The sequence below is a fragment of the Quercus lobata genome, chromosome 5 (assembly GCF_001633185.2).
Source record: "Quercus lobata isolate SW786 chromosome 5, ValleyOak3.0 Primary Assembly, whole genome shotgun sequence".
Classification (NCBI taxonomy): Eukaryota; Viridiplantae; Streptophyta; class Magnoliopsida; order Fagales; family Fagaceae; genus Quercus; species Quercus lobata.
The window spans coordinates 68,752,200-68,770,320 of record NC_044908.1 but is presented as its reverse complement, the minus strand read 5'-3'; the positions used below and the strand labels follow the sequence as shown (position 1 = coordinate 68,770,320).

General features: G+C 33.8%; 1 protein-coding gene across 1 annotated transcript; it reads left to right on the top strand.

Annotated features, from left to right (window-relative positions):
• The first annotated feature begins 285 nt into the window (after positions 1-285).
• Positions 286-8,155, top strand: LOC115993096 (transcriptional adapter ADA2-like). Its single transcript, XM_031117376.1, has 13 exons — positions 286-651; positions 1,781-1,836; positions 3,342-3,520; positions 3,748-3,813; positions 3,948-4,073; positions 4,166-4,241; positions 4,686-4,749; positions 4,837-4,895; positions 4,996-5,109; positions 6,028-6,250; positions 6,731-6,941; positions 7,248-7,514; positions 7,769-8,155. Exons 1-13 carry the CDS (start codon positions 599-601, stop codon positions 7,958-7,960), a joined length of 1,686 nt encoding a protein of 561 aa, XP_030973236.1. The 5' UTR covers positions 286-598; the 3' UTR covers positions 7,961-8,155.
• The last annotated feature ends 9,966 nt before the right edge of the window (positions 8,156-18,121 follow it).

The window sequence follows — 18,121 nt, the reverse complement described above, 5'->3', positions numbered from 1 at the left end:
CAAATTGTTTGTGTTGGCTTTCTCTTTTTGATAATTCAGCCCATGCCCAAACAAACTCAATCTTTTTTCTTATAATTCTAAAATGTTATTGGCTTGCACTTACCCCTTTTTACCAAACAAACACACAGTCACAGACTCAGACACATTTTTGTTCTTACATTAAATATTAAAAAAAAAAAAAAGTCAAACAGCAAAACTCAATTTATCGTTGACCTGTAACTTTACCTTACTACATAACTAATAACAGTTTTACTGCCTTTTTTAGGTAGTAACTAACAAAACAGGAAGACAGAGCCGCAAGTGTTTGAGAAAATCCAAATCTACACCAACCTCGTTTAATGTTCAAAAACCATCCAAAAATGATGTGATTTTGAGATTAACCCATTAATGCTTATTTGGGAAATTATCAAAAACCAATTCACAATCCCTGTGAAAAGTTAGGGTGTTTTTTTTTTTTTTTTACTTTTTACTTGCCCCCTCTAAAAATACTAGTCTTCTTCTCAGTCTTCTTATTGTGCCTTTTAATTAAGAAAATTAGTTTATATATGGTATATATTGCGAAGGGGTTCGTGAACTCTCTCAGCTTCTTCAGGATTCAATGGGTCGGTCTCGTGGGAATTTCCACTCTCCTGATGAGGACCCAACCCAAAGGTTTGAAAATTTGAATGATTTTCTTTGTTTTTTTGAAGTTTAATTCACATTTGTGCTTGAATGGTATGTGGGTTTTCTTTCTTTTCTGTGGAAATTTGATTTTTTTGTGGGATATACATTCTGTGTTCTTAGTTCTTACTGTTTCATATCCTGATAGTTGCAGACTATAATAAAATTGTGAAATGCTATATGTGAGCAGCAATGTGTAGTATTGTGAAAGTGAAAATAATGGACTAAATGCAAAATGGGGTTGTACTACTACTTATCCTGAAGGAGGAAAAAAAAAAGATCCGTTTGCTTGTTTTTATTTTTGGGTAGCTGTGCATCTTAGTAGCTACTTGTGTACTGTACTTCAGTTTCTGTAGCAATTTGGTTAAGATGATAAGCTAGGGGACTAGTTAGTTATTTCAATGCCTAGTTAGTTATAAAAGAGCCAATCAAATGCTATGAGCCTATAGCATTGCAGTTAGCCAATGGCATGCATTCTTGTGTAACTATAAATTGACATGGTAGTGCATGTTGTAGTCAGTTTTGATTATCAAAAAGAAAGCATGAGAGGCATTTTCCAAGATTTTGTCTCTTGAAGAGTTGAAACACCCCTAGCTTACTCTAAGAAACTTAGCATTGCCCACCATTCCAAGTCTGAAACTCATTCTCTCTATTTGGTACTGCATTTTGGTGCTATCCTCTACTGAACATTATGGCTGAAGATTCTATGCACAGGTGTTTTTATTAGTGATCTTTATAGTGAAGAAGTTAGAGCTTGTGTCAGTGTTATATTGTACTTAATTTGAAAATCTTTCCATGTGTTTCTAGAACAACAAAATGAACTATAGGAAGGAACACATTGTGTTTATTAATACTTCTCAAGCATTTTGACATAATTACTTATCAATGTTTTTGAGTTTTCTGCAAACAAAGTAGTCTTATTAACTTTCTGGTTTTATTCTTCTTTTGGGCTTGAAGTGCCCTCTTGTCTGTAGTATTTATTCGAATCTTGAATTGGTAACTAGGATTTTGCCGAAGTTTTGTAGGTTTATATGAGATGCATCATATTAGTTGTGTAATTGATTTATAGTTGGCACATTACTGTAAGTTTTATTTCTAAATACCAAAAATTTCTATGCAGATCAAGGAGAAAAAAGAATGCTAACAGTGGTGAAAATTCAGAATCTGCAGCTGCAGGTACTTTTACACGACATAATTTTATATTTGTTATTTGGTCATTTGATCAAGGTTCTGCCTGGGCACAGGTATTATCCATTTTTTTTTTATAAAAAATTTAGTTAAGTCCTGGCTGATGTTGGTACTTGGTTGATGCATGATGGAAGCCTTAATGGGCTGTGATACCAATTTTTGATGTAGGATCCTTAAGAATTCAGCACTAAATTAGATATCTTGGTGAGATCTTGAAGAGTTCTTGAATAAGGATTGATGTTTAGGGGTTTAGGTAAAGAAAATATTGAATCTTGAATATGTTGATAGCTGTTTGGTTTTAAAACAATGAATAGAACATGGAATAACACTAGGCAATCACACTTAAGTAGGAGAAGGCAATCACACTCTAAAAGCTCAAATTTAAAATAAGCTGTTGGAATTTTAGTAAAATCAATCACACTACTAATTTTATGGACTACAATAAAGCCTTTATGTAGGCTATTGTTAAATCCTTTTACTAGGACTCACTAGGATTACTAATAACAAACAAGGGCAAAGCTTGGGTCTTGTGCCTTCAGTGCACTAGAATCGTTGTGATGATTACTTGTGTAAAAAATGGACGTGTCAAAAGTGGACACTCTCCAACAAACAAAAAGTACTTTAGAACTTTTAAACCAAATAGGAAAATGAATCTAAACATAAAATAAGACTCATGGGCCTAGGGCAGCCCATTCCAGGAAATCTAGAAATTATTAAACTGCCCCTATTTTAGTAGAAAATTATTAAAACTAAACCACCAACTTTTTTTTTATTATCTTCTTTTAGGGTAAAATTTAGGTATAGTTCCTTAGGTGTAGTACATTTAGGTTCCCGAATTAAATTAAAATGCATAGTTACATTAAATTTAATTGTTCTTGGAAAAGAAAACATTGTTCGTGCTTCATTGGTAATGCAACCGCATGTTTGAATCTAACTGGGGAACCTAATGTCTAGCACCTAAGGAACTATACCTAAGTTTTATCTTTGTTAATTATTGCAACAAACATATTGCAGATAACATCTGCATCAAGTGTTTAGTATGCAAAGAAATTACAGCAACTTTCTATTTTTATCTTTGAGTCAGGTCACTTGACTTGTTCCTTAACCTATCCCTCTACTTGTTCCCTGTAATGTCTTTGTTGCAATAATTCTTAAATCTTTGTGTATTTAACTTTGTTTTTACTTGAACTCTTCTTTACTGTCTGTAACTCTGGGAGACCGTGGGTGTCTTGGCTCAAATGGCAAAGATACAGAGTTGCCTCAGAAAAATGATTTAGGCATTGTAAAGTCCTCTGATGGACGGTTAGAAACGTGTATATTGTAGAAGCTTCTACAGGAAAGTGATGGTGCTTTTTTTCTCCTAACCAAGCCATCATTGTTAGTGCTACTGTTTTGTCTATGTGCTTTTACTTTCTTTCTTTTTTCCCTGACCCTTCCTTTTTCACTCTCTTCGTGTGTGTGTGTTTTTCTTTCTTCTTTTATCTTTGAGTCAGGTCAAGGAACAAGTGAAGGGAAAAGGGCTTTATACCACTGTAATTATTGCAACAAAGACATTACAGGGAAGATCCGTATCAAGTGTTTCAATTGCCCTGATTTTGACCTATGTATAGAGTGTTTTTCTGTTGGAGCTGAGGTGCAACCGCATAAGAGCAATCACCCTTACAGGGTTATGGTTAGTAATACTGTTAATAAATTATTTCTCCTGTGGATACCATGCAGACTTGTAGAGTTTTTCATTGTGTTAATTTATCTATAGAAGCTGCTTTTCATGTCTTTATAATGTGGATGTAACTTTGTGCCTGTTTCAGCATGATATGCTGCTGCTGATAATAGAGAGTGTGGACATAAGAATGTAAACCCATAAATTGTGCTTATACTCGTGTGTTTTCACTTCAACAGGACAATTTATCCTTCCCTCTTATTTGCCCTGATTGGAATGCAGATGATGAAATACTGCTTCTAGAGGTAATTTCAATCTCGTTTTTAATCCCTACAATGGAGTTGACTGATCCTAATTATTTTTTTCAGCACTATATTTGGTACCTGGCCTGGAGGAGTCTATTTTTTTGACTTTTGTATTATTAAAATTCTTATTTCAGGGTATTGAAATGTATGGCATGGGTAACTGGGCAGAAGTTGCTGAGCATGTGGGGACTAAGAGTAAAGAACAATGTATAGATCACTATACCAACAAATATAAGAACTCCCCATACTTCCCTCTTCCGGTATGACATCTTAAACAAAATCAATGACTCAATTATCTTCTGAATTGCAACCTTTTAGAGCAAATAAGTTGTGGAACATATTTTTTTTGTAGGACATGTCTCATGTTGTTGGAAAAAATAGAAAGGAGCTTCTTGCTATGGCTAAAGGACATAGTGAGGACAAGAAAGGTGTGCAATAATGTTATGATAACTCTTTAATCCTTCTTTTTTTTTTTTTAATAAAAAATTTATCTTGCTTACATGGTGATATATCATAATTTATGCAGTAGTCATATCACAAGAAATATTATTTTCATATTCTGGATGCTAATAGGGTAGCTGATGCTCTGGCCTATAAAGTTTATAGCCCTAGGCCACACTTTGTTATAAAAATGTGCCTTGTGATAAAAGAAAATTGTAATTAAAGACATGAGAGGTTTATCTGGACCTATGTTCTTATGGGGGTAAGGGTGGGGTGTTCCAGTTTCGTAATATATATCTTCTGCTAAAGTAAACATCTGCTGAATTGGGAGGCAATACATGGTTGTCAATGAATGATTTCCATTTATTTCTTATGATTAGTGGGGCTATCCTATTCATTTGTTGATGAGCAATTTCTGGTGACTGTCACAGGATTTCCTATGATGGGGGAGCTTAATTTGAAGGAAGAATCTCCTTTTTCTCCTTCAAGAGTCAAGTATGGCTATCATTCACTACCATGGTTGTATTATACAATTTAGCTGAGATAACTTCTTATGTGTTTTTTTATTATCAATTTAATCAGAGTTGAAGAATCACATAAAGGTGGTTCCTCTAGCCGCTTATTGTCAAGCTTAAATGCTGGTGAGGCAAATATTTCTGAATAGCTATGTATGATTTATTAAATAATTAATTCAATTACATCATGATATTTGATTCTTTGCATTGTTTTCTTATACTTCAGAAGTGGAATCTGGGGTCCGTTCTAGTAGCTCAAGTTCGGCTGCAACAGCTGCTAACAAGAAGGCATCTAACATGGCCCAAGTTAAGGATAGCCCTGGTGTCATTAAAGTGGAAGGTGAGACAAATATATTATCTACAGATTGCAAATGGTTGTTGGTAGTTATTATTATTATTTTTTTGCTCTTGTTTTCCTTTTTGTTAATATATATTTTCTATTAATCCGAGAGTGAACCTCCTTAAAATTGGGGATAATTTTGCCAACTAACCACCTCTCTCTCTCTTATACACACACACTCCAGTGCAATTACATAATTCCCTTGTAGTTTGGGGGTGGTTTCAAATTAAACTCTTAAATTTTAAAATGTTTCAATTGAAAACATAGATTATTTAAAATTTTCCAATTCGCCCCCTCTAATAGTCAATGTTAACTAAAAGGAACAAAAAATCAAGTAAGTTGCCACATGCTTATTTGGGCACCAAAGGACCTGTAATATGAACATCATATGGAATTTTGTTGCCCCCTAAAAAACCTCACAAAATGGTCACATGTTCATTAAACTGTATTTATTTTTGTGGATTTTTTAAAGTTATTTTGTATGCTATTTTGATGGCAAAATGATATATGTGATTCACATGGATTAATTTCTGGTATCTTGATAGATTATAATTACCATTAATACAAATTTTCGTTACTTTTTGTTAAATAACAACTCACCGAGAAGGCTAAATGAAACAATTGAAAAAATTCATGTTCTAATAAACTTTTTAAAATCTAGAGTTTAATTTGAAATCACCCCCAAACTATAGGAGGAATTATGTTTTTCATCCTATTTTATTTTGATGTTGATCTAGCTGAAAGACTTTCTTGAATGAGTGCAATTAATTATACTTTTGCATTTTGTTGTTTGTTGGCATCTGTTACCTTCTATTTTCACTTACTAGAAGGTTGAAAACTTGGTGGTGCATTCATAATCAATATGGTTATGATAAAATAGCTGGTTATTAAATTATGTTCTTTTTATATTGTGTGCAGATCATCAAGCAGACAGGAGCTTTGGGGGGAAGAGACCGCACTCTTCAGGGAGCGAGGGACCATCTTTAGTTGAGTTGAGTGGTTATAACCATAAAAGACAGGAGTTTGATCCTGAATATGACAATGATGCTGAGCAGTTATTGGCTGAGATGGAATTTAAGGATACAGACAATGAGGATGAACGTGAGCTGAAGTTGCGAGTGCTGCGTATCTATGCAAAGAGGTACTTGGTGACAATAACTTGATCCTAGTAGTGCAATTGGCACCTCTTGGTGTCTCCAACAAAGACATCTAGGATTCAAATACCTCCACCCGTATCAAATTATCAAAATAATTTGATTTCCATATAACTTCACACTTACTGGTACATTCATTCATTTAGCCATATTAAACTTGTAAGACAGCATTAAGTTCAGACCAACTTCTCATTATGGTAAAAAAAAATTAAAATAAAAAAAGAAGAGAGGAAAATAGGAATTGAGATAATATTGTCATAAATTATGATGAAGACAGGATTACCATCTGTGTGTGTGATTTCTTGATTCTTCTTCACCTGTTGATGAAAATATTCACCAGTTATCACTATATGAAGATTATGTTTAGGCTTTCATAATATGGTATAAGCTTACTGTATTTAATAGTATATAAATATGTTAAGACACTCTCTCTGTCTGCATCATGGTTAACTTAATCTTGTTGGCAGGCTTGATGAGAGGAAGCGTAGGAAGGATTTCATACTAGAAAGAAATTTGCTGTATCCAAATCATTTTGAGAAGGATTTATCGCCTGAAGAGAGGGCAATCTGTCGGCGATATGATGTCTTCATGCGCTTTCATGCCAAGGAAGAGCATGAGGATTTGCTTCAGACTGTTATTTCAGAGCATCGGACCCTGAAAAGAATTCAAGAACTTAAGGTATGATACATGGTTAGCCCCACAGAGGTTGTTTAGACTATGTAAAATAAACACAGTTGTGCCTAGAATATTTTATATGGTAAATACCCATACCATAGATTGTATACCCAACACTTTTTTGTAAAACAAGCATGCCACATGGCTTTTCTTGAACCTTGCCATTCATGATATCATATTTTATACACCCACGCATGCACACAAACACATAATATATACTAAATAGGAATGCTTCATTCTGGTATTAAGTATGATGATGCTTTCAATTTGTCAAACTAATGTCATCTTGACATGAATTTTATCATTCAGGAAGCCCGAGCTGCTGGTTGCCGCACTGCAGCTGAGGCTGATAGATACCTTGAACAGAAAAGGAAAAGGGAAGCTGAAGAAAGTGCTCGTAGAGCAAAGGAAAGTGCTCAAGTTGGTCCAAGCAGTCAGGCTGGTCCAAATCCTTTCATGGCTTCAGAGTCTGGTGGCAAGGAGTCGAATTCACGATCAGCAGTACAGGCAACTTCAAGCTCCATTAATGATTTGGAGATAACAGGCCTTCATGGGGCAGATTTATTGTCTGAAAGTGTAAGTGTGCCATCTCAATCTTCTAATTCTAAATCCACAAAGAAACATGAGGGTATCCAGTTTGTTTACCATAATCCTAGAAAAAAGTACCACTTGCTACTAAATATCCTTAACGTTGATAGAATGAAAGCTTATTTGGGCTCATTAAACTATGACACAAATAACAGTTTAAGCCTAAAGTTTTCTGTGCACTGTATATGTGTGCATTTTTATTGAACCAATGACTTAAGCAGTCTGCTTCTATGTGTTTACAGGAGAAACGACTCTGCAGTGAGATTCGGCTACCCCCAGCTCTTTATCTCAACATGCAAGAGGTTATGTCAATTGAAATTATCAATGGAAATGTCTCTAAGAAAGCTGATGCCCATCGCTTGTTCAAGCTTGAAACAAGCAAAATTGACAGGGTTTATGACATGCTTGTGAAAAAGGGGATTGCTCAACCATGAAACTATACCATGTTTTCCATTGTTCTTGGTCTTAGTTGTAATTAGCTTCATTTGTATCAATTTTGACCCCGAAAATAAAAAGCATGGTATATCTTCATGTGGTCTATTTTGAAATATTAATAGTATAGGTATTCATAAGACATCCAGAATGGTGTTATCAATCAAGATGAGTTGAATGAAATTAGAGAAAATAAAACCCCTTTTCTTCACTATATTGTGGCCTCATTGCAAAGTGTAGTTACTACTCATCATGTTTCTGATCCCCTGTCCCATGTTTTTGAGTCGAACTTGTACTGTTGTACCCCATTTCTATCAGAAATAATTGTGAGTGCAAGGGATCAATGTGTGCTCTGGAGTCTGGACCTCTGGGAGGGAAATTGGTGCTTGGCAAATTACACTCAAATACGGTTGTGTGCTCTGAACTCTTGGTCTACTGTCATTGTATGTTACTATGAGATGTATGCATGACTAGACCTTAAGAACATGATTCAGCATTTTATTATTACACAGCCTAGGACAGTTTGGAAATAAAATGTACTTCAACATGGAAATTATCCTACATGCAGGCCCCTTCAACCATCCTAAGTACCTCGTTTGTTCTATCTGTATGCTTACAAAGAAATGATATTTGCCAATTGGTTAATTGGACATTCTCTAACATGGGGTTCAAATCATGGAGGTTGCTGAATTATATAAGCCAATGTTGCAACATTGTGCATAAATAAATATATCACTAAGATTTTGGCTAATTGGTGGAAGCTTAGTTTGAAAATATCATTAGTCAAAGTGAATTTGCTTTTGTTCCATGTAGCAAAATATGTGTTGCTGGTACAATAAATTGTTAAACAGAGGAATTTTCATTGTTGCACCATTAAAGTGTTTATGACTCAGTTGATTGTGCGTTTGATTGTTGTTGGAGTTTCTCTCAAGTTAGTTTCATAGGTTAGGGAGTGTATAAACTACTTCCCAAATCCCAACGATTTTCAATGGCAGCTTTGTAGGCTACTTTAAACCAGGTGATCCCTTATTCCTGTACAGGTTTGAAGTGGCATTTGAGGTGTTTTCCAGGTTGATGGTGCAGAATGTTAAAGCCTTCAATTTTCACCCTAAAAGTCTAAGGCTCACTCATCTTTGTTTTGCTAATGACCTGATGGTGTACCTGGTGCTGAATTGCCATTCATAAGCTTGATATATGAAGTGATTAAGGAGTTCAAGAATCTGTTTGGACTTTGTGCAACTTCACTGAACTGATGGTGTACCTGGTGCTGAATTGCCACCCACAAGCTTGATATATGAAGTGACTAAGGAGTTAAAGAATCTGTTTGGACTTTGTGCAACTTCACTGAAGAGTGAAGTTTTCTTGTTATTGCTCCTTTATTTGGTTGTTGTTAGACTCCTTGAACAGAAACTTAGCAGTTTTTATGGAAGAGTAAAGATAGTTAACTTTTTGTGCGAAACTAACATGGAATGTATGCACACCTAAAAAGGTAAAAAAAAGAAGTTGGATTAGGTTTGAAAGGACTAGAAGAGTGGGAATATAATTGGAATTCTTATATATTCTTTGTGTGGCTTGGATAAACAATCTTTTAAAGGAAGGAAAAACTTTACTTATTTAATAAATGGTGCAAATACCTTAAAACAGTAAATGGGGTTGGAGGAAACCTCTAAAACTTCAAGGCCAAACCCTAGGTCTAGGCCACTTAGCTATGGCCTAGGGCCTCAAAATGCGAGTTGCAATAAGTGATTTTTTCCCCAATATGGGTTGTATATATATTTTTTCTCTACTCTTAAAATGGTCCAAAATATTGAGTGATGTTAGAGATACAAATTTTACTGTATCAGTTTTATAAATTGATGTGTCATTTATCATACGAAGTAATTCAACTACTTATTTATGATCTTATTATTATTTTTGTTGTTGAATAAGATATTGCATTAACATAGAAAGGAAAAACACAAACAACACAAAACAAACAAAACCACAAGGAAGGGATGGGACTCAACCAACTCCTCCCTTTACAAACTCAGAAACTACATAGAAGGGTGGAGTCCCAAACCTGTCCCCAAAATAAGCCCATTGGACTAGGGAATGAGCTACAAAGTTAGAGTCTTTAAATACAAAACAAGCATTATAGCATACAAAAGAATTTAAATGAATTAGTCTCTAATTACATTAATTATCACATTAGACTTTAATAGCTCATTTTTTCAAATAAAGGAATTGAAATTCAACCCAAACACTATTAAGTGAATTAGTCTTAGTAAAACTAATAATAATAAAGTTCAAATTAAAAAAAAAAATTTACAATATTAAATTAAATATTATTTAAGTGATTTAAATATAAAATATCTATTAAAATTTTTTGCATTAGACCTCAAATTGTATTGAGTTGACCTCAAACTGTATTGAGATGGCCGGTAAAACTTAGAAATTTGGCACTGACCTTTCTTGAAATATACTGCAAGATCTGGCAGAAACATCTTCCACTAGAATGATTGGTGGTAATCAAATGGAGCTTTATTGGAAATATAGATTTAGAGTAGCATATGAATCTGATGCTGCTAGCAACAAAAATGCAAAGTTGACTAGTGTGCTACATGAGAAAGATTGCGTTTTGGAAGCTTAAACTTGCAAGATTGGATGATCTAATTTCAATTTAGTGTAAGAGTGGTTACCTGGTAGAAATAGGTTGACAAGCAAAGATTAGAATGATAAAATGGAGATTTATGGGTGATATACTTTATATTTTATGCAGGATCATCTGCCCATACAGTGCTCTTTTTATAAAAGGCATTAGAAGGCTGTTATGTTTTGGTGCCTCATAAACATTCTTAATTTTCTTCATAACATGTCATGAGATATTATAATACACTAGTGAATTCCTGATGATGTGCGGTGCAACTTATTATTAGTTTTCTCCAATATTCTAATAAGTTTGCCAAGAATCTTATAACTTAATTGGTTGGCACCTCAATTTCTAATAGAGACATTCATAATTCAGATCCCCCAACTATCATTGTATAAAAAAAAAATTCAATAAATTTCCTTGTAAAAAATTGTAATCTTTAGTTATTTTATAAACAAAATAGAAAGACACTAAGAGTAGTGTAGTGATTTGATAACATTATATATGTGTTCACAAATTGAAAATTGCATGATATACTAGTTGATATAAATAAGCATATTTCATGCTTACTAAAAAAATGCATATATCCTTCAATTATTTTTAAAAAAAATTCTTGATTGTGTAAATTCACAAATATTTATTTATTTATTTATTTTTTTATGGTTTTTGTGTCAATCGTTGTCAAAGCAACTAAACATATGTAAGAATGTCATATTCTAAATTTATTATTATTATTCTAACTAAAAATTATCTCTTATATATAGAGTTTATAAAAATAATCATATAAATTCATTTAATATAAATAATTAATGCACAACTATAGATAATTAATATAAGTATTTAGATATAAATGAAAACTTTGTTGATTTAGAACCCTAAATAAAGAGAACTTTAAGAAATGCACCACATGGTACAACCTTAAACTCTCTAACATGAGGTCTTTGCTTATATATATACACACACTAACTAAAAATTACCTCTTATATATAGAGTTTATAAAAATAATCATATAAATTCATTTAATATAAATAATTAATGCACAACTATAGAGAATTAATATATGCATTTACTCTATTGGCTAATTTAATGAACTAATACTTTGATATAAATGCAAACTTTATTGATTTAGAACCCTAAATAAAGAGATGTGCCATATGGCACAATCTCATACTCTCTAATGTAAGGTCTTTACTTATATACACACACACACACACACACACACACACTAATGAAAGTCTCGTGCGTTGCACGGTTTTAGTGAAAATTGCTGATTTTTTTTTTTTTTTAGAAAAAAAAATTGAAAACAGAATTTTTCTATTGTATCCAATTTCATGTTTGTTGAAACTGTATTTTGTCCGCTCTCAATTTGTGTGTTGGACTCCGAAAAATTCAAAAATATCATTTTATCTCCATGGGGCTGCGAGAACATCCAGAATGACGTGGCGCAACCCGTTCGGACACCGGAGCTCCTAAAGTGCATTTTTCAACCAAAATGACCAAAATGCCCCTAGTCAACCCTAGGTTGACCGAAGGTCAAAATCCTCACAAAATAAAAATTTTCATGGTTTTATATCAAACCCGAGCTCCTTGGAGATTTTTGACAACTTTGACCAAGTTTGACCTGGAGTTGACTCCCAACAGACTTAAAAACCCTAATTTTGACCCGGCTATCAGAATGAGTTGAACGGGTTGAAACCAATGTCATTGCGAAGATTATCAAATTTTCAATCCAAAAACTATTCATGGGTCGAAATCGGAGTTAGAACGGTCGATATATCATGAAAATCGGGTTAATGCATTGGTCGATGCACCACTAAGTTCCGGTAGTCATAACTTTTGATTCGACTGTTGGATTTTCAAGTTCCATACCTTTTTAGAAACTGGAAGTCAAGATCTTTTTATGGGTGTCAAGATCAACCCCATTTGAGAAGCTTCACAAGTGGCGGCCCTTGAAGGGTTGCTAGCGGCCCTACAAGGGCCTCCATCTTGCAAAGCGTGCCAGAGCTATAAAAGGCCCCAGGCACCCCCCAAACCAAAACGAAGAGTCTCCCTGGGTCTTGCTCTCTACCTGGACGTTTTCTACACATTTTTCCTCCCTCTCAAACACCAAAAAAAAAAAAAAAAAAAAACATAACAAAGTCTCTTGTTTCTTCCTTCTTCACCAAAAATACAAGGTATTGTTATACCCAATCTTCTTCTCCTTGATTCTACACCTTGGATTTGGGGTTTAGGGGGTGTGAATGTAGCTTTTTAGCTATTCTCCACACCCTTAACTTTCTAAATTTTTTTCTAGCATTTATCTTGCCCTTTTATGCCTTAATAACATGATTTATTGCTTTCCTTACCATGTTTCTTGCTTTATCTTGCTCCTAGCGTGTTCTTAGTTTAGATCCATGTTCTTCCATGCTTGTTTACATGTTATTTGTTTTGATCTACATGCTTTATGCTTTATGCCATGTTTTCCTATGCTTTGTTTCTCTTTTTGTTCTATGTTGATGTTAGGGTTACATGCTCACATGCTTGCATGATGTTGTTAGCTATGCCTTGCTTGGATCTATGCGTTGATGTGTGTATTTCCATGCTATCCTTGTTTTCACATGCTTATATGGTTCTTCCATGTTTATGTACTAGGCTTGTACATGTTAATGTGTATGTTTTTATGCCTACTTGTCTAGATATATGTTTTCACATGCTTGTGTGCCTAGATCTATATTCTCTATATGCTTTATACTATCTTCCATGTGCTTGTGCGCTCCATGCCATGTTTGTGTGCCTAGACCTAGGCTATGTTTGTCATGCCATGTGCTATTGTAGCACTTTTGTTCCTTTTATTGCATTTTCTTGTGTTTTGACTTATTGGTTCGGACCCGATCTAGACCCTATGGTCTTTGTCATCGTCCATACACCAAGGCCCACATCAAAAGGGTTTGGATCATTCCTATTTTCATGTCTATGCTTGCTTGCTTCTATGCTTTGTGCTTATATTAGCTTCTCTAGTTCTAGGCTTTGCCATGCTTGATGCCCTTAGCGGGTTTGTGGTTGCGTGGTTACATCCAACGCCCATGAGGCCTTGTTTGGATGTAACCATTTGGGATGCATCGCCATGATGCCAGTTGCTTCGTGCATACCCTTCCCTTTTCGCTTCGTGCAATGCTATGCTTACCATGTTTGTTCGTAGCACTCGTTGGCTTTCTATGCATCTTTACACGCTTGCTCACATGTCCATGCATGAGTCTTGCTTGCTAGTGTGTCGTCCATGTTTCAACACAATGAAGTTATGGACATTCGATCCAAACCTACATTTGTCCCTCATGGACACCACCTTTTGTTTACTTTCTTACTTGTTTGCCTTCTTGCTTGTTTGCTTGCTTTCTTGTTTCTTTACTTGCCATGTCTATCATGCTTATCTGTTTTATGCCTCTTTCACATGCTCTTTGCATCTTTTTTCCTTCCATTGCTTGTCTTCTGGTTTTCTTGTCTTTGCCTTTACATGTACACATATGGAGTGAGGAAGCATGAAGCTAGGGCACGGTCTCCCAAGCGAGCATGTGGAAATAAGCCAAACGACTATATTAAGTAGATTTAGGGGTTTAGCCTCTCCCATTTGGTTTTCTACTCTTATAAACCCCCTTCCTTCCTCCCTCCCTCCTTTCTTTCTTAGATGGGTTATATTAGGTATATCATGTCATGTACCATTCGTCCTCATCTCTAGAGTATGGTGACCCCTGTTTACTTTTCTGCACCTATGTTTTGGGCCATGCTTTATGAATGTAGGTATTTACTTTCCTGCTCTGTGTGCTTGCATTGTGCATGATGTATGTATATATATATATATATATATATATATATATACCTACTCGCCCCCTTCCGGTGTGATTGTCACAGTTCGTGTCACCTATGACAAAGCGATGCCTAATTTTTGCCACGAAAGTAAGGTGACATGTCGCCGAATTTTTGCCAGGGAAATCTAGTACTTTACCTGAATGCCTTAGGAAAGCATAGATTGGGACCACACCTATTCAAAAGCTAAACCTCAAAGCCCCCATGCATGCAAAGCCCTGAAAGCCAATGCAAAAATCATGTTTTTTTACTGCCAATCTCTGAAAATGAAGGTTTTATCGAAACAAATGACTGTCCTTAGTCAGGCGTTGTGGGGTGCCTAAGACCTTTCCCACATGTAACCAAACTTCCAAACTCAAGAATCAAGATTTTTTGCCATCCATATTAGATTAGGAAAAATGCCATTTTTCTTAAAATCAACTAGAAATAGGTGACCAATCACACCTTAGAAAAAGCCGATGATTGGTGGCAACTTCATTTACCTTTGGTAATCACTTAAAATTTGGCCAAGATTCCTATCACACCTCCAAAGGTAGACCTACCTTCCTCCACCAAGAGAGAGAGAGCACCTAAAACTCTACGCGAACCCATCAAAATCATCGAGAGGGGCCTCCAATGGGCCTCGCGTGCGTGGGAGCGTCGCCACAACGAGTGGTCAAATGAAGGCCTGACAGTTCTCCGTTCTGGGCTGGGCATCGATAATGTTGATAGCAAATTTTGCTTTTAAAGAAGATAGATTACATGGAACAAAGTACCAAACAAAAACTATAACAAATTAAATCCACAATAAAATATTGATGTCAACAACAAATAATCATGTGATGAGAAAATAAATTATACAAATATATTGCTTGCTATATTGACGTCTAAAAAAAATGCTAAAAGGTGCAATGACTATGAGATTAAGAGAAACATAAGTTCATATTTTCAACATAATTCGTAAACGCGGACAGAATTTCAGCCTATCTATAAAACTTGTTGATAAAATCATATAGTATATAATAAAAAGGCAACAAATACACAAAATCTCAATTTGATGAAAGGAAAAAAATACTTCCAGGGTTATAGGTAGGGTAGAGAGGAGAAGGGAAGAATATAGAAAATAATTGTAAGGTAGTTAGCAGAAAGAATAATATACCAAAACATTGTGTGTGTATATATAGAGAGAATTTTAGGTTGTGATGAAGATGATATAAACAAAAAGAAAAAGTTTAAGTGAAAATCAAATAATTTTTTTTTTTACTTTATTATTATTTATTAGGAAAATGATGACATAAGATGCAAATTTATCCCAAAAAAGAAAAAGAAAAAAGAAACATAGTAAAAAGAAAAAAAATTCTATCTTATTTGCTTTTATGTATTTTTTTTATCTCTCTTTTTTATTATTATTTAAATTCTATCCTTTTTTTTATTTTTATTTTTTGTGTAGGTAATTCTATCCTATTGATTTTAGGTTTTGTTGATAACATTTTAGATAGACACAATTAGAGTTGTAGTTGTAAATCAAATGCTTTCTTTTGTTACTTGATTATTAGGAAAAAGATGACATTATGTAGTAAAACAAAAAGGGGTAGTCACATGATAAAAATTAACAATGCATATTTATCCTATTGATATTCTATCTTATTTGCTTTTATGTATTTTTTTTATTTTTATTTTTTGAAATTCTATCTTTTTTTATAGCTAATTCTATCCTATTGATTTTAGGCTTTGTTGATAATATTTAAGATAGACACAATTGTAGGTTGTAGTTGTATGGTACCAACCAACTAAATTTAATCTCTTTTTGAAATTTTAGAAAACACTTATTGTAGGTTGCATGTTTTGTTAAAACAACTATTGCTATTTTATCCAAAGAAATTAATAAGAACAAATAAAATGTTGTTTTTTATCTAAAAATTACTGTAATTTGGTGCAGACACTTGGTACCAGTGGCGGAGCCTGGATTTCAACTTAGGGAGGGCAAGATTAAATGACACCTTGATACTCGTTATTATGATCATGTTTCTTCATAAGCTCAATTAACTACAAGTGTGTGTATATATATATATATATATATTTCATATCATTCAAATAAAGAAAACAAAAATAATCAAATTATAGTAAATAATAATAATAAAATAATCTAAATACATAATGTTGAAATTAAAATAAATTAAGAAAATAAATTAATGTAGGAGTGTTAAAAATATAATAATATACTTATAAAGTTGTATTAATGTTTCAGTGCCTTGAATTTTTTTAAAATTTTTTGTAGAATTAAGCATATGTTTCTTTATTTGTTTAAGTAGTTAAAATTTAGATTTATAAAAAGAGTATGAAACTGTGAAAAATTAGAAGAAAATATGATTCATATTAAAGACACTATAAAAATTCATAGCAATTTCACAACATTCCTCAAATTAGCACATCACCTCATACATGTGGGTCATTAAAAAAATTTAAATCATATATTGTGGTTTACTTCCTGAATGGAAAGAACACAAAGTAGATTTTTTTAATGCTCTACACACAAAAAGAAGGTGATCTCAATTTTTTCATCATCTACCTTTTTTATGTCTAAAAAATACTAGTAGTTTGTAGTTTGTACTATATACTGTGACCATGTGAGAAGCAAAGAAATTCTATAATAGTGAATTTAACTATTTAAGTGGCCTACTAGGAAAAGACGAAAATTATTATTGTGATTGTTTTTTTTTTTTTTTTTTTTTTTCTCTTAAAGTGACATGCTTTCTGATATGTGTAGAGGGGCAATTTAGACTTTCTAATACCAAACTCTAATATTATACTATTATATACAAATTCAAGGGCAGGTGGGGGGGTAGCTACCCCCTCTCGGCCCCCCTGGCTCCACTCCTGTTTGGCACAACTACAACTTCTAAGCCTAACTTTTATATATATATATATATATATATATTGATTTGGTATGTTTCATTTATTATAATATCTCATGACATTATAATACAGAGATATTATAATACATGAAGCGATGACATCCCAAATATATACACTTAAGACACTGACCAAAGAGGGGATAGAAATAATCCAAAAGAACTGCTTTCCCCGGAGGAACTGAAGCATCAGAAGTGGGAAACTTGAATACCGAAATAGAATTTATTTCTAGAAAATATTTGTGAAACCACCAAAGCCCATGGGTCAATTTTTGCACAGGGAAAATTTAATGGGCCTTACCCAAATTATATATGAATTTGGATTGAAAATTTGAGAATCTTCATCCAATAAGAGCCTAAAAGAGTAAGTAGGTCTCAATGTTGAGATAGTATCTCAGTTTCTTAAGACAACTCTTTCACAACATACGTAGATCCCACATGTTATGTGAGAGATGTCTTATAAGATTATCTCGTAAGATAATTTTCCATTAGAGAGAAAGAATCAAAAAATAAAGCTACAAATTTTTAAGCCACAAAGAATACAACACACAGCTGAATTGCATTTTGGGAATACAACACACAACACTTCTTGAAAAATAAGAAGATTCTTGCATGTTGGGAGTACTGATGAAACCGCAAAATTACAGATTTACAGGCCCATGAAGGCCTAAGGCATGAAACTACCTTTGCTTCCCACACCAAAAAAATAGTACTTCTGCTCCATATCAAAACCATCTTTCCTTTATTCTCACCTTTTTTAATCCTAGAAAAAAAGAACATGGAAAGAGAGGACAATATTGAAA

Bases quoted from the DNA above. Each gene is read 5' to 3' on its own strand.
- LOC115993096 (XM_031117376.1), top strand. From the start codon at position 599: ATGGGTCGGTCTCGTGGGAATTTCCACTCTCCTGATGAGGACCCAACC. The intron at 652-1,780 runs GTTTGAAAATTT...ATTTCTATGCAG, and splicing joins GATGAGGACCCAACCCAAAG to ATCAAGGAGAAAAAAGAATG. The intron at 4,242-4,685 runs GTGTGCAATAAT...TGACTGTCACAG, and splicing joins ACATAGTGAGGACAAGAAAG to GATTTCCTATGATGGGGGAG.